Genomic DNA, 15,442 nt, shown 5'->3' on the forward strand with positions numbered 1-15,442 from the left:
TTTCTGTATATTATATATGATTGGATTACTATTATGGGATACAGTAAGCAAGAACCGTAGCACAATAAACACGTGGTACTCCCTTAAAAAAATTTTCATATTACACCCCTACCTCCCCATAACGGCCACTTTCTTCAGTCCCCGCTTCTGTCCCAAAGTGTGGACAATAGGTTCGACTGTATTGCAATCAATTTCCGCCAATCCGTCCATCCGTGCTTCCCTTTGTATTTGCTGTGTACCACTGTTTGAATTTTTCTAAATCTCGTGACACAGCTCCTTTTGATAACTGTGGAAACGTTGAAAAAGTCAAAAAGGTTTTTCGGCCATCTTGAAGCTGGCTGCAGCTACCAGTAGTTAGTTTCCCGCGCTTCCCGCGTCCAAAAATGCGTCCCGCCCGTCGTCCGTGATCCCTGGAACGAGTTGATTCTTTCCAGACTTAGGAGAGGTTACAAAGACTGCCAAAGCAAAAACTTCACGTGGAAAAATATGGTGTTGACGAAAGCTTATCTCAGATATGTACAATCCGCTTGTTTTGGTGTTGTTTGCAGTCTAAAGGCCAACGTTGTCTTCATCAGGAAAAGGACTGGCAACTCAAAGGAGCAAGTCATTCAATATGCAGCATGCCCGGCGCTTGAGAGCGTCATTGTTTGGGATGTCAGGAGAGGTGAAAAGGTAAGTGTGAAATAAGTTTGAAGTCCTTGCTCGGCCGAGATGCAGTCGAACCCCGTTAATAAAGACACTGAGTCGACCATAGAATGTGTCGTTATTATCAGGGTGTCCGTATTAAGAGGGTCAAGTTAAAAATATACCTTTTTGTGGGCTATACAACAAATCACATGTACCTAATTTAAGCTTACTTCTGATCAACAAAATTGGAATACACGTTTCAACCTTTTTTTCAAACCACATTATGAAGCCATTGGTATCACAGTATCACAGTTTGAGAAAAATGCAGTTCAAAGTCAATAAGATTTTGATCTGACGTCCAATTTCTTCTAATTTCTTTAAAAAATCTTCATTTTTATATTTATTAATTACCTCTTATTAATTTTTTCTGAGACGTCCAGTGACGTATAATCTTTTTTGTAAAACTTTACTTTGTTGTTTGTTTTTGCAAAATTAAAATTAAACAGGTTGCTATGCTCAAGGGTGACAAACATGAGGTGACTGCTCTACAAGTCAGCCCTGACCAACAAGTTTTAGCTGTTGGGTAAGGCACATACATGTGTGTGATCTTTAAAATTATGGTGATGAAGGAGGGTGTAGCTAAGGTGGAAAACACCCTCTGAGGTCTCTTATTATTCAGATCATGCAAAAGTTCAATCCAATAATTACAAGTTTTATTATTCACCCAAAATAATTCCTAGTTTAAAAACAAGCTAAAACATGCTTACCTTGGTCAATGTAAGTTCTGGTCATCATTTGTCTGTTTCTCAGCAAGTGCAGGAGATACATGTAAACTAAAGGATGTTTACTTCTGCAGTTGTTGGCCAAATAGCAAATGTCATGCGTTAACTTGCATTCTTGCTGTTGTTGCTATGTTTTTACGTAGTACTAGTTTGGCTATTTCTTCTTTGAAAAACATTTGAAATGTTTTGCCATTTTGTACTGATTTACCAAAACCATGTAACCTCATCCTCAGGGGTACTACATGTAGCTTACTGTCCATTTTTCTGGCTTTTACACTGTAATATTAACATTTTTTTCACATATCGCAAACGTCTTTCACATTTTATAGTGAATGCTAACTGGCTATTACATGTATGACGAATGAGCTGTGGCACTTGAGCCAATCTGGAGAAACATATAATGTAGAAATATTTGGATGAATAATAGTCTTTTTTGTGTGATTTAAGATATGAAGATGGAACAGTCAAACTGTGGAAATTACAAGATAGCCTCTGTCAAGTGACCTTCAGGTAAATCAGTCAGTCTACCATCACTTTTACTCCCTTATATGTGCATTGTATACTCAAAATACTGATACCTAAAATCCTCTAAACACACAACCATGTGAAATCGCAATTCCTGTAGCACTAAAAATGATGTCATCAGCTTTAATGGTTGTCGTTGAAAGGGCTTAGTACATGTATGTCATGGTGAGTTTGACATGTTTTTGGTCTCATCCATCTTTTCTCATACTTGAAAATCTAAACAAAGATATTGAATGATTGCAACATTGCAATCTGTTTCCATCCTGGCCATCAAACAGGACACCCCAAAACACACACTTGTAGTTGAGGTATAATAGTTAGGGTGTCTGTAGTAAAGCTGAACATTTCAGGGTTGTAGTTGAAATTGTAATAATGGTAAAATTTGTAATTTGTGTACCCACGGAGAACTTACAACTGTAGGAGTTCCCAAAGAACTCCTTGAAATGTGTCCGTTCATTTCAGATCAAATTGGAATTTGGAAGTGTTGGTTTTTGAGGAGAGAGGAAAACCTGAGAACCTGGAGAAAAACCTCTCGGAGCAAGGGAGAGAACCAACAACAAACTTGGCGTCAACGATATGCACAATATGGCGTCAACGCCAGGATTCGAACCTAGGCCATATAAGTGGGAGGCAGGTGCTCTCACCACTGCACCACCCTTCCTCCCTTTTTGTTCCCAAAGTATTATATTTTTATTTAGGGTTTCAAAATAACTCTGAGAAAATGTGAAGTAATAAATAATAAATTAATGACCAGTCCCTGGGAACATTTTTTGTCACATGTAAAGAATTTAGTGTTGTGGGAAACAAAATTGACTACATGTACATCTGTACAATGTAGTTTTCTAAGGGACCATCCGATAGGTGATTTGTTGTGTAACCCACAAAAAAAATCAATTCCAGCTCCATTGGTATTGATAAATTATTGTCTCAAGCCTGTGAGAGTAAAATGATGTAGCATTAACTTGAAAGATGAGTCTGTAGGTGTGCAAAGAATAAAAGGGAAACCAAGCATTTTTATCTCAGTATTGACAGATCTTCATTAAAACTTGTATAAACAAATTTATTGGACTAGGGTTTGATACATGTTTTTTATTCTTTCAATAGCGGCCACAAGTCAGCAGTGTCTGTTCTGAGGTTTGATGGCTCTGGTGGAAGGCTTGTCTCTGGATCAAGGGTAATCTCATGGCTTCTTCTTTCTTATATTTAAGAGATAGTGGACTTAATGATATACTTGATGGTATTTGTATCCTGTTTTTTAGGTTTACTTCGGTGTAAGAACCTGTGAACTTTTTCTTTGTTTTGCACCTTTTGTTTTCCTGGGTTTCATTGTGTTGACTTTGTTTTGTTTGTTTTCCATCACTTGTAACTGTTTTGCAGGTTTTTACACTGAGGATGGGCCTGTTCTTTTAGAGGAATGATATTAAACTGTTACTCAAAGTGTTTAATTAATATTTGCATGAACCATTCTCTTAATCCGTTAAATAGCTTTTTCATCATGAAGCCGTTAGTCTGCCCATTAGAAAAGTTAAAAAAAGACATTAGGAAAATCAAGGCAGTCTGTTCAAAGCTTTTGAACATTGTAAGTTGTTAGAAATTTCTGCCTACTCTTTCAAAACATTAGCCAACCAGTTCAAGGTGTTAGAAAAGTCATTAACAAGCTGTTTGTTAGCCCTTAGTTTTTACTAAAGAAAACCATTAGGGTGCATTTTCCTGGAGAAGGTCACATATTATCACAGATAGGTCACATATCATTACAGGATAGATATACATTAAAGATGTTGTTCATTGTTGTTCACAGATCTCACTGAATTAACCTCGTTTTTGACTGTGTGAAACATAGTCACATGGGGCCTTATTTTCCATTGGCAAGCAAGTTCATGTACCAAATTACTGTTATTTTATTCTCTTGTTTTTCCCGCTTTTCTAGGATACTGATGTCATAGTTTGGGACACTGTTAATGAGGCTGGTTTATACCGGTAGGTATACACTGTACACATGCATGTTACAGTATCCTGGACAATACAATTCAGGCTAAAATTTTCAGAGAATTGCTGTAAATTCAGTGATCATAGGAAAAGCACATGTAAATGCTAGTAAAACACAGAAAGTTTTTGCAAACACAATAACAAAAGACACACTTGGGCTTCCATGTCATGCATGCCTTGTTCTTTTGTGAGAATAGAAAGGCTCCTGGTTGTTTTATTATTAATTTGATCATTTTAAATTTACAAATAGATTTAAAGGCCACAAGGGATTAATAACACAGTGTTATTTCATGAAAAGCCAGAACATCCTGATCACAAGGTGTGTTTGCAAACATGATGACACTTAATACCATTTCATCTCTATTGCATATGTAAATACTTCTTTTTTCTAATGTTTATGTTTTTTTAAATACTTTGTCAATTATGCAGTAAGTTTGTTGTCTTTTTTTCCCAGCTCTAAAGATAGCTTTGTAAAGTTCTGGGATCTTGATACTCAGCATTGTTTTCTTACTCTTGTTGGGCACAGAAGTGAGGTAAGGAGCTACATGTACATATGTATAACTGTGTCTGCATTTGTGTGTATTTTATGCGTGTATATTCATGCAAAACTGGATAGGACCACAGGAAGATTATGAGGGGTAGAAATATAGGCTTGCATAGTAAGTTCTATTAGTTAGGCTCACACTTGCTGGCTCGCAGATTGATTTTTAGCTAAAAAGTAGCAGGGAATTTTTTGCGTCCGTTTCTATAAGAAGAAGAAGACTTTACAGTTTCATGTTGCAATAGCTTCATTAATAATATTATATTAATGAGTTGATAAATATTTTTTGCCTTGGTTGAAAGAGTATCACAATAACATGTACTCAACAATGTATGTCTCTGCATATCTCTCTCTGAAGGTGTGGGGATTTGCTGTTGTCCAAGATGAAAGAAGGTTGGTCACTGGATGCTCAGATAGTGAATTGAGAGTCTGGAAAATAAGTTCTGCTGAGAATGAAACAAGTGAATCAACAAAAGACACTGAAAAACAAAACAGCAAACGCAGTGCCGAAGAAGCAGGGTTACATGATGAACCCCAAGAAGATGCAGCTGAGGTATCTAGCAATCACCTCCTTTAACAGGAGTGTCCCTAGGCTTTTTCCATTTGTAAGCTGTGGTGGAGCATATTAAGGGGAGATACAGTGTACAGTACATTATCAGCGCCTTAGAACCCATTGGGAGTGCCGAAGGTGTGACATGCTAGGGAGATCCAGGGGCATTCCCCCCGAAAAATTTTGAAAATTTAAGTACTCTTGAATGCAATCTAGTGTTATCTACACGCTGAAATATTTTGCAAATGCTAGGATTCCATATTGAACAAAAAATAATGGTAGAATATCTAATAAAATGTTATAGCAAGCTGTGGTTGTGGTCCAAAAAGTAATAACAGCGCTATGTTGGTTGCAAACATACAGTGTACAAAATGAACCTGAAAACTTGGTGGAATTCAAAGAAATTCGAAAGCTCTAGTCGTCTGTTTTTTTTGGCGCAAAATTCACAAATTACAGTTTCTACACCAATGGCCAATCTCCGTAAGCAAACCATGCAGATTACATTGTATGTTTCCATTACATATTATAGACTTTGTCTTAGGTTGTAAGTCTCTAGTATTTATCTTTATTTCAGGGAAGCCAACTGTCCTGTACACTTATTGGCTCCATTTTTCGTCACAGCCATGAAAGGGTGGTATCAGTAATGACTGACTTATCACAAACATTTCTTGGCTGCCTGGTAAGTGTAAAATTCCTGTTAGAGTCTAGCCTGTGTAGCAGGTACTGGTTTTTTGAGGGTGAAAGGAGAAATTTTGAGGATGCTCATGCGTGTTCCCCTAGCGAACTCCATAACAACCAACCAAATGTTAATGTTAACAGAAATTAACATAAACTTTTTATATTTGCCGAAATTTCTTGAAGCTTTAATTTCCTTTATCATATGGCTACAATGGGTTATTCCAGAAAAAATCCACACCCCCCCGACGGATGGGGTCCTTTTTTAACCTCCCCTCTCACCTGGATTTCCTGAAGCACAAGACCCCCCCTCCCAACTGGATTTCCAAGGTGGAAGACCCCCCCTCCCGCCTGGATTTCCGGGAAAAAAATAAAAGGCTTAAATTTAATTTATTTTTAATGGAAAATACACGCAAACATGTCTAAATGTTTTTGTTTTAATTTCTAAAGCTTCAGCTTATATTAAACTAAGAATTCTATCGCGTGGAACTAAAAACGAAAGGAGCAAAAAACAAAAATGCGAACGACACCTAAACGAGTGTTTACATAATTTCTTAGCTTATAAAAATCAGTGACCTTTTTCTTTCTTTGCGCTAAATATGAATATCCATTCCTTTACGAGACATAAGGCAGCCGGCAGCATGCGTGTCAGTCTCGTCCACTGAAGATCGAGATTTTGTAACTGTTATAAATCAACGAAATCTTTCAAAGAACGAAAGTCTACATTTGTTAATCGTTACAATTATTTTCTAACTTAAAGAATGGATGACTTCATTTGCACATCCTACCTTCAAGATCTGTAGTTCTACTGTGCACTGGAAGGGAAGTTCAAATTCGCGTTATAAACAGCTTTCTTAGTCCGCCATAGTTACAAAGGTCGTTTCGCTTTCGTTTAAATCGGGGAGGCAACAGTCATGCTGAAGAGAATGCAGCCAAGACAAAAGCACTTGAAATAGCTCCCATTCACGAAATGAAATTTTAACATGTTCATCCAACGAATTATTTTAAAACCGGATTAAGATGGCTTTCAGATTCATCCAAATACAAAGTCCGCTATGAACAAATTCTTCACCAGGCTCTTGCAGATTTGGCGCCTGTTTGTTTTGTTCTCTCAAAAAAACTATTAATTTTTGGGGACATTTTTTCATAAGGCTTTAAAAAATCTCAAAAAAACAAGTTGTAATGGTGTTTTGAACTAGACTAAATAGGAAATGCGGAATTTACAACCTAACTGAGAATTCTCTGACCAGTAAGTAAACGCAGCGGAACCTCTATTTTCTGGTAAAGGTAAATACGAAATAAATTGTGGCTGTAAGTAATAAGCATCTGTTAAAGCAGAAGCTAGTACGGCAGCAGAGGTCTCGGAGGGGTCAAATACACAAACCTGAGGGAAATTATTTAGCCAGAAAAACAAACCTTGCAACAAAGACACTGGAATTTGACGTTTTTCTTTCAAGGACTTTTTAAATATTTGAAAAAGAGGCAAACTAGGCTGATAATTTAAAAAGTAAACCTTAAAAAATACAAAGTGCGAATGCGTGAACGTGAATCAGTTGTTTTTTTATTTTTATTTACACCAAACAACCGAGATTTCAAAGTTATACACTGTGGCGTGCAGGCTCTGGGTACGAGTAGAAATGTGTCAGGCGTTTCACGCTCTTCGCGCGGGCTCTGGGTACGAGTAGAAATGTGTCAGGCGTTTGACGCTCTTCGTGACAACAACGTTGCGATGAGTTCCTTCAGGCCCGTTCTTTAGTATCTTGTTCGCGTTTTCTGCTATAAAAGGACCTGTAAAGCAACTTAGATTATCATTTATGTCAGGTGAGAAATATATGAACAAAACATTTTGACTATTTTCAGGGTCTGAAAGCGCTTAAGTGTCATCGAACTAAACGTTTGATTTGTATCAACTATCGGTCGAAATGACCCCTGCAGAAGACTTTTTTAAGGTCAACCCCCCCTCCCGCCTGGATTTCCGGAGTCTTCAACCCCCCCCCTCCCGTGAGAATTTCCAGAATCCCATCCGTCGGGGGGGGTGTGGATTTTTTCTGGAACAACCCAATAGTACATGCACCATGATTGGCTGCTTAAAAAGATTTCTTATAATGACCTGGACTTGCTAGCTTCTGTACGTGTCCAAGGCAGATACAATTTGTGTTCATAAACACAAAACGTGATAGTCGATATTCATATTATGGTCAATTGACAGCTGTCAAAAAAGGCTATCTGCTGACCAGTGTCACATGATTGTATTCCAGGCTCTTGGACCTTGTTTACCCCCCCCCCCCTCCAAAAAAAAAATTGCATAACCATTGTTTCCAATTCCTCCTGGGTATTACAGTCATCCCAAGAGAAATCGAAGCCAATGGTTATGTAAAATTTTGGGGGGTAAACAAGGTGCATTATGGTCTATGTGACAATGGTGAATTGAATGAATGAATGGTGATGTGTTTTGTAAAGTTATCCACAGACCAGTTGTTGGTTTTCAATTGATTGTGGGCTCGGTTCCAAAATTTCCCATTGTCAAAGAAACTGTGTCTTGCATGTGGTTTCGATGGCATCGCCAGGTTCATTTTGCTTCAGTGAACACAACCTTGAATGACCTCTTATGCGTGGATGTTGAAAATTACTTCCTGTGTTTTTCATTATTCATTTTAAGAATAGCGGTAAAGGCGTATAATAAATAACTTTTTAACCTCGTCTGTTTGGTCATTGCAGGGAAATCTCAGACCTCAGCCTTGTATCTGTCAATACATCAAGGCCTCAGTCTGAGATTTCCATGTTATGGCCTCACTCTTGGTTAATAATGTACATGTGTAGTTAATCTGGTAAACCTGGCCTATGTGAGGAATTTTTCGTTAGTGACATATACCATGTTTGAATGTGGGAAATATATAATATTATTAACAGGTAATGGCTATTATTAACAATTTATACACATCCTATTATGCTTTCCTAGTGTTTGAAATAATTTTGTGTAGTTTACATGTATATTCTTTTGCCACCTTCTAGGGAAATGATTCCCAGCTGGAATTGTTCAAAATTTTGAATGATGAAGAAATCCATAAGCACTTACAAAAGAAACTGAAAAAGCTAAGGTTTGCATTTGAGTGCCTTATTTAAATGTTTGAATGTACATATTCACATTACACATTACATATCATTTGTATGATTTAACCTTTTCAACAGTGATTTGCAGCTCTGTGAAAATCCGTATTAATAATGTGTATGACTTCTATAAACTTCCTTATTAAATTTCATCCTTAAGTAATCATGAACAGAGAGAAGTGTGTTATCCTTATAAACAAATATTAATTTGTTCTTTCACTAGAAAAAAGGCAAAAAAAGAAGATGCAAATCAGGTACTATTTATGTTGATGGTTTTAAGTTTATTCTTGTTGTAAATTGAAAACTAGCGAGTACATGTAACTAATAATGTTCTACTGTTTCTTCAATGTATCATCACACAAATGTTAATTTTGTGGGTAAAATGTTTCATTCAAACAATTTATGTTTTCAGGGTTTTTTTGTGACTTTGGCTTTACTACCATGATCTAAGGCACAGAAAAAAAAATGGAACCTAGTCTAAAAATTTTTAAGAAAAAGCGAGAGGTTTTTCCACAGTCATCATGATAGTGTAACAAAGAAAGCTCCAATGATTGTAGAAATTAGAACTTCAAGGAATGTAAATTTTGGTAGCTCAGATTGTTAACTGCAATGAAAATACATGTACAAGGCATGTCACTTTCAGTTGTGTCTTTTCTCCTGAATGCTTCATTAAGTATAAATCTGTTGTATTTTTGTTGTTGCTTTACATAAATGTTGTGATTATTTTGATGTTTTTGATTGATAGGAGACAGAAACAGAACCAGAAGTTACAAGAACTGTAGAGGATGAAATACAAAGAGTACATTCTTTGAAAGTACGCTCAAAGATCAAGTAAGAATAATGTTGAACTCAATATTGTGAGATAAACTTGGTTTGTGAGAAATTTAAAAAGGCAAAATAAACAAAGCAATAACATTATACATTGTATTCTAAAACAGGCATCATTATGTCATTTTTCTGCAGTAATTTTTTGTGTCCCTGAAATAATGAATAATTATATCGAAACATGTACCTCACAGAAAGTCATTGACAATTCAATCCAGAATTGCTCTGTCCTCTCAGAAACTCTTATAATTACATCAATATTTCCTTAAAGTTAGAAACAAACAATTCAACTCTTTGCTGAGTAATGGCCTGACTACTGGAGCTATTAAAAGCTATTGAATTTATTATATCCATTTTGAAATCACTGGTGATCCCTGTAATCTGATTGGCTCTCAGCAGTGTGATTTATTCACGAATCACACTGTTTGTTCTAAATCACCTCTTCTCTAAATCGCATCATTCATGTTCTAAATCATGTCATTTCTGTTTTAAATCGCACCTATTTTTGCTCTATATTGTGTCATTTCTGTTTTGGATACAAAATGAGATGTAAAAGCCTTTTTGTTTCCCCTTTACAACAAACCAGCTACTTGGTCAAATGAATATTGGTACTGACTGAATTCTGCGATTTCAAAATGGCTGTAATAAAATGGTAACTGAACTTCGTGTCGTGCAATTTGTCTGAAATCATAGTTGTTATTTCAAATCGAATGCGTGCAATTTTAAAATCACATGTATGATTTCAGACCAAATTGCACTCCACTCAGTTCAATTACCAATATCAATCACTGGTTTTATTATTATAGATCTTTTGACTTGCATTATGACAAGGCCGGTGAATTAAAGGTAATTGTTGGTCATTTTTTCCAGTAAGGTAATATGTATCATATGTTTCACTGTAAGTTCCTCTGTACCAAATACGATTGTATAAACCGTGGAGAAATATAAAAGTATAAATTTCATGCTTTACAAAATGTATAATTAATTTTGTTATTTGTCAAACATGTGAATTACGTGTTTAGCCATTCCCTAGGAATTGAGTTGCTGCCACTACTTTGTAATTAACATTACTTAAGATTGAGGGGTGTATTTAGAAAGATATCATCTCATTTACAAAATTACTGAAAACTCTGGGCTTTAGATTTTTCAAACAATCTATGTCATGGACAACTGTAGATACCTGTTTTACTGATACAAAACAAACAAAGCTCAAACTGTCCATCATTTTATGATTTTCCATGTCTTAACACAGGTGCTGTTATCACTTCAAAATAATTCCATCCAGTTTCATTCAGTAACCCTTAAGCCAGTGGATTCATCTTGTGTGTCATCTGTAACACTTCCTGGTCACAGATCAGATATCAGGTTTGTATGGTCCTTTCTGCAATCGCCGACATGTCTAGGGAAAAATTTTCATTTGTGGTGCTTTTTTCAGATCACACATGCCCAAGCAGTAACCCTCCCTCCATCCCACAAACAACGTTGGATGCATATATCCAGAATTTTCCTGACTTTCAACATTGTATAGGGTGGGGTGCAAGATATTTTCCAAAAAATTGCACTGTTTTATGAAGGCGCCCAGAAATTACAGAAAATTATGAATACTGCATCACTGTTGGGTAGGACTTTTGTCCACGATTGAAATACTGATAGAGAGCAGTATTAAAAGGAATCAAACCTGTATGTTTACATTATGAGTACATTACATGTAGGCCATTTACAAGTTCCAAAAACACTGACTTTGAAAACAAGGCAAAGTTCATTTTTTGCACTTACCCTCAATTTGAGAAGGAGGCTAGGGGCAACCTGGGAATGGCGTTCCTAGTACAGTCTTTTCATTTCTTTTTGACCATGTTAACATACCCTCAAAAATACTGCAGAATTATTTCTTATTTGGAAAGTCCATTAATACAATACCTGTAAGTTTTCATTGTACACCCTCCTATACTACTAGCTTGGTCAATATTTGGAGTTATTGTTTTGCAAATGATAGTTATCTTGAAATTAAACACAAAATTAATGTTTGTTTGCTGGGAAAGGAAAACTTGGAAGATGAATAAGCCCGTAAGGAGATAAGTGTGGATTGAGGCACCTTGATATTTTTCTCCTGATGATTATGAACTAAGATAAGTAACCACTCAAACTCTACAATTGAGCAGATTTAGCCCTCTAATCCCCAATGCAACAGATAGCAAGATTGGGATAGAACACTCTATAACCTTTATAAAAAGGTTTTCTCCCACACAAGGACTTGCACCATAGTATTATGTAACAACAGCTTATATATGTTACTTTAAACACTTTAAACCAGATGGAGTTTTTGTTGTTGTTTATTTTTTGTTTTTGTTTTTGCAGAACTCTCTGCTTTAACTCTGATGGCTCCTGTTTCATGTCTGGTGCCCAGGAATCAATTAAAATATGGAACAGGTAAATCCCTAAAACAAGATTATTTGATTTTATCAGCTATCTTTTCTGTTACAGTACATTAAACCTAAACATGTCTTTCATCCCTCTGGTAAGTGTTAGTTTGCCCTAGACCTAGCCTGTTCCCAGCTCCGGGATAGTCAGGTGAATTGAGAAAGAGCGAACATGAAATCCCTTCCTTTTTCCTTTTTCCCGCCCCACCAACTTTTTGCAGCCCTTTCACTTTCACATCTTCCCCACTATCTTAGAGTCTGGAACTGGCTACCCTAGACCTGTCATTACAGTAAAGGGTAAAAGCAAGATAAAAGGAACACATAAGCACAGCTCTTAGATGTGTTTGGTACTAGCCTAGAGTTTCAATAAGATGTGAAGTAGACTGCTGTGACCTCAAATTTATCAAGAAGGAGGCATGTCCCACCCCTGCCCAGAAAAATTGTTAACTACAGGCTTGGAAATGCAATTTCTAGCCATCTGGACATGAAATTGAGTGAAATTTGTGACAGCCAAAACACTTAAAATTTAATCCGTCTGGTAGATTTTAATAGCACGTTTGATTATTGTTTTGAGATTGAAGTCATTGCTCCAGATTTTTGTGTTTATGAGTTGAAATTTAGTTATTGTGATAGTGACCAGTATTGGGAGGTGAAGTAGGTGGCCAGGTGGTACATCGCTCTAGCTAGCTTCTTTTGAAACACCCTGCTGCTTACTCTGGAAATGTTGCTACTCCATCACAGGGTTATCCACGTAACCATTGTACACCAGAGTGAAGAAAGACAGCATGAAGCAAAGTGACTTACATGTATCTTCTGAAACAATATGATGACACTGCCAAATCTTGAACCTGTAGTTCTGGATCTGAGATCCAATTTACACCTAGCAGGCCATTTTACCCTTAAATCGCCCAAGGAAAAGAGAGTGTCAATAGCGTATTTTATGACTTGCTGACTTTGTGTACTTTTTCATTGTACTAACTGAATTCTCACGGCATTGTTAAAACTCAGTCAAGCACATGTGAGTGATTTATGTGCTTGTGAATTAATGCACACCGCATCCATCAGTATTATGAGTACTTTGCTGTAACTGGTCCTTCCTCTTTACTGAAAGACTGATTTGGCCATCTTCAACCCTATGTAACCAGGACATGACTGTCTAATTATTTGTGATACCTTACACTTCATAACAATTCGTGATTTTTTTTCTTTTCAGATCATCACAGCAGTCAATCAGAACACTTACAACAGGATATGCACTAAGTTCGTTGTTTGTTCCTGGTGACAGACATGTTGTTGTAGGAACTAAGGTATATCAATTTAGATGAGACAGTTTTTTACTATTTGGTCAGAGATGAGAAAGGGCATGTACCAGCTTTAAGTCACTCACTTGAGGTGCAGCAGTGAGAGTGCTTACCTTCCATGTGGGTCGGGTTAAAGCCTGGTTTCACTAGCGCTTAAGCATAAACGCAAGCACATGTGTAAACAAGTGAGAACACCGGCGACATAAGCATAAGCATGCGCACAAGAAGAACGGACATGTTCGTTGTTCTTGTGCTTATGCTTAAGTCGTAGCTTTGACTAGTGAGAATGGAGTCAACATAAACACAAGGATAAGCACAAGACATCGTCTTCATCCGCCATCTTGTTTATCATGGGGATCCGTTGAGGAGAGCTGGTATTGAGAATTGAGTTAATTATGTCATTTTGCATGTGCGTATGTCCTTATGCTTATGCGCTAGTGAAAACCAGGCTAAATGGGATCTTGGAGATGATGCTAATGTGGATTGAGTTTGTTGTTGATTCTCCCTGTCGCTCTAGTACGTAGGTATTCCTGTTCGCACCTCAGTTTTTGCCTCTCCTCATCAAAAAACAACATTTCTAAGTTCCTGGTCAATCCTTTATACGGTATAGTGCCGGTCAAAAGTAAAGTACCATTCCCTCTTGTGAGACGCAAATTGCATCGCGTTTTATGCGTAGGTCAGAACTCATACCATCTTCTTAATACAAGTCTCCGTCACTTCTTTGTGAAAAGAAATAGGAAGTCCCCCTTAGATCTTCTTTGTACAACATACCTCTGTTTCCGTCATTGTCTTCCCTGGTGCCTTTTCTCTGATGGTTCCCAGTAGAGTAGTCTGTGAGTGTTATACTTTGCAATGGACCATATGGCCAGCATAGCTGTTTCAGGCTATCAAATAAGCTGCACTGTACAAAGTCACTTAACTGCATTGCATGCATAACACTATGAGCTATGAAGGCAAATCATTCCTTTTTCTTTATTTGCAATGTATTTGTAGGCTGGGAAACTCGAGATATATGATATATCATCTGGCCAGCTTTTGGAGTCAGTTGATGCGCATGATGGTCCTCTGTGGTCCCTTTCTTTAGCTTCTGACAAGGTACTTGTAAATAGTTTTGGAAAGGTGGGAAAATCAAATCCTTTTCTTGTCACACCTTTCACACCTTACTTAGACCGCGAGCAGTCTCTCTTTTTCTTCAGATTTAGTGAGGGGAGTGCGTGCGCGCGACAGCGTTGATTCGCTGCGAGATGCGAGAAACGAGCACGCCTTCAGTCTTGCGCGTGGTAATTTGCGTGTCGCGCCTTTTTCCTCGACGGACCAAGAATAAAGAGAGGCTGCTCGTAGTCTGCACCTTGCTTTTTTCATGGTATTTGTTAATACACAGTGTCCAAATTAAGCTTTATACTTGATTTAACAAATAAAGAAGCCTTGACTGTGCTCTGTTCTGTTGTAAAGAATGCAGGTAGCGGCTAGAGCACGAAAGTGTTGGGGTGGGGGGTCCGAGTTGTTGTGCATAAAACTGGCTTGACAATTTGTCAGCAAAGTAGTCTAATTTGCCTTTGTTGTCCAAGCCTTTTTGTTCAAGCCAATTTTTTATCACGTATGCCGCATGAGACCATTGTACAACAGTCCACCGCACTAAAAACCTTAATATAGCAGTTATTCTTACTTGCAATGATTGTTCCGCATTTCCAGTAAGCTAATATATGCTTCTTTGTTTAGCGGGGATTTGTTTCTGGAAGTGGTGACTCCACTGTGAAGTTCTGGGAGTTTGAACTTGTGTCTGATGCTGGGCACTCTCAAGTCAGGTGATCAACGTAGTCATTGTACTCACAAGGAGCTTAGGTCCCCCTGCAATTAACCAACAAAAGCACCCCAATACCCCCTCAGATTAGGTATCTGGTTGATAGAAACTTACACTCATCAATAACCCTAGCTTTTCATCAATCTCACAGGTATTTATTATGCATTTATATTCATGAGATAAAGGCAAAAGGCTATGCCGTCATGAGCGTTAATGTGTTAAACTGGACACTTTGTTTAATGATATTCTATTTCAAAAAAGTGGTAGATTTAGTGCGCTTTATACCACTCCTGCAAAGGGAAGG

General features: G+C 37.3%; 1 protein-coding gene across 1 annotated transcript in view; it reads left to right on the plus strand.

The window, feature by feature from the left end:
* The first annotated feature begins 464 nt into the window (after positions 1 to 464).
* The window catches only part of LOC140952472 (WD repeat-containing protein 3-like), a 29,532-nt gene continuing 14,554 nt past the window's right edge, over positions 465 to 15,442 (plus strand). Inside the window, exons 1-18 of the mRNA XM_073401899.1 lie at positions 465 to 672; positions 1,134 to 1,210; positions 1,857 to 1,919; positions 3,039 to 3,108; positions 3,862 to 3,911; positions 4,171 to 4,239; positions 4,375 to 4,453; positions 4,820 to 5,014; positions 5,586 to 5,690; positions 8,699 to 8,784; positions 9,018 to 9,048; positions 9,540 to 9,625; positions 10,426 to 10,465; positions 10,872 to 10,984; positions 11,975 to 12,046; positions 13,250 to 13,343; positions 14,331 to 14,432; positions 15,057 to 15,142. Coding sequence (XP_073258000.1) covers positions 487 to 672; positions 1,134 to 1,210; positions 1,857 to 1,919; positions 3,039 to 3,108; positions 3,862 to 3,911; positions 4,171 to 4,239; positions 4,375 to 4,453; positions 4,820 to 5,014; positions 5,586 to 5,690; positions 8,699 to 8,784; positions 9,018 to 9,048; positions 9,540 to 9,625; positions 10,426 to 10,465; positions 10,872 to 10,984; positions 11,975 to 12,046; positions 13,250 to 13,343; positions 14,331 to 14,432; positions 15,057 to 15,142 — 1,604 coding nt within the window. The 5' untranslated portion in view covers positions 465 to 486. The remainder of the gene's footprint in view (positions 673 to 1,133; positions 1,211 to 1,856; positions 1,920 to 3,038; positions 3,109 to 3,861; positions 3,912 to 4,170; positions 4,240 to 4,374; positions 4,454 to 4,819; positions 5,015 to 5,585; positions 5,691 to 8,698; positions 8,785 to 9,017; positions 9,049 to 9,539; positions 9,626 to 10,425; positions 10,466 to 10,871; positions 10,985 to 11,974; positions 12,047 to 13,249; positions 13,344 to 14,330; positions 14,433 to 15,056; positions 15,143 to 15,442) is intronic.

Source organism: Porites lutea, chromosome 1 (assembly GCF_958299795.1).
Source record: "Porites lutea chromosome 1, jaPorLute2.1, whole genome shotgun sequence".
Lineage (NCBI taxonomy): Eukaryota > Metazoa > Cnidaria > Anthozoa > Scleractinia > Poritidae > Porites > Porites lutea.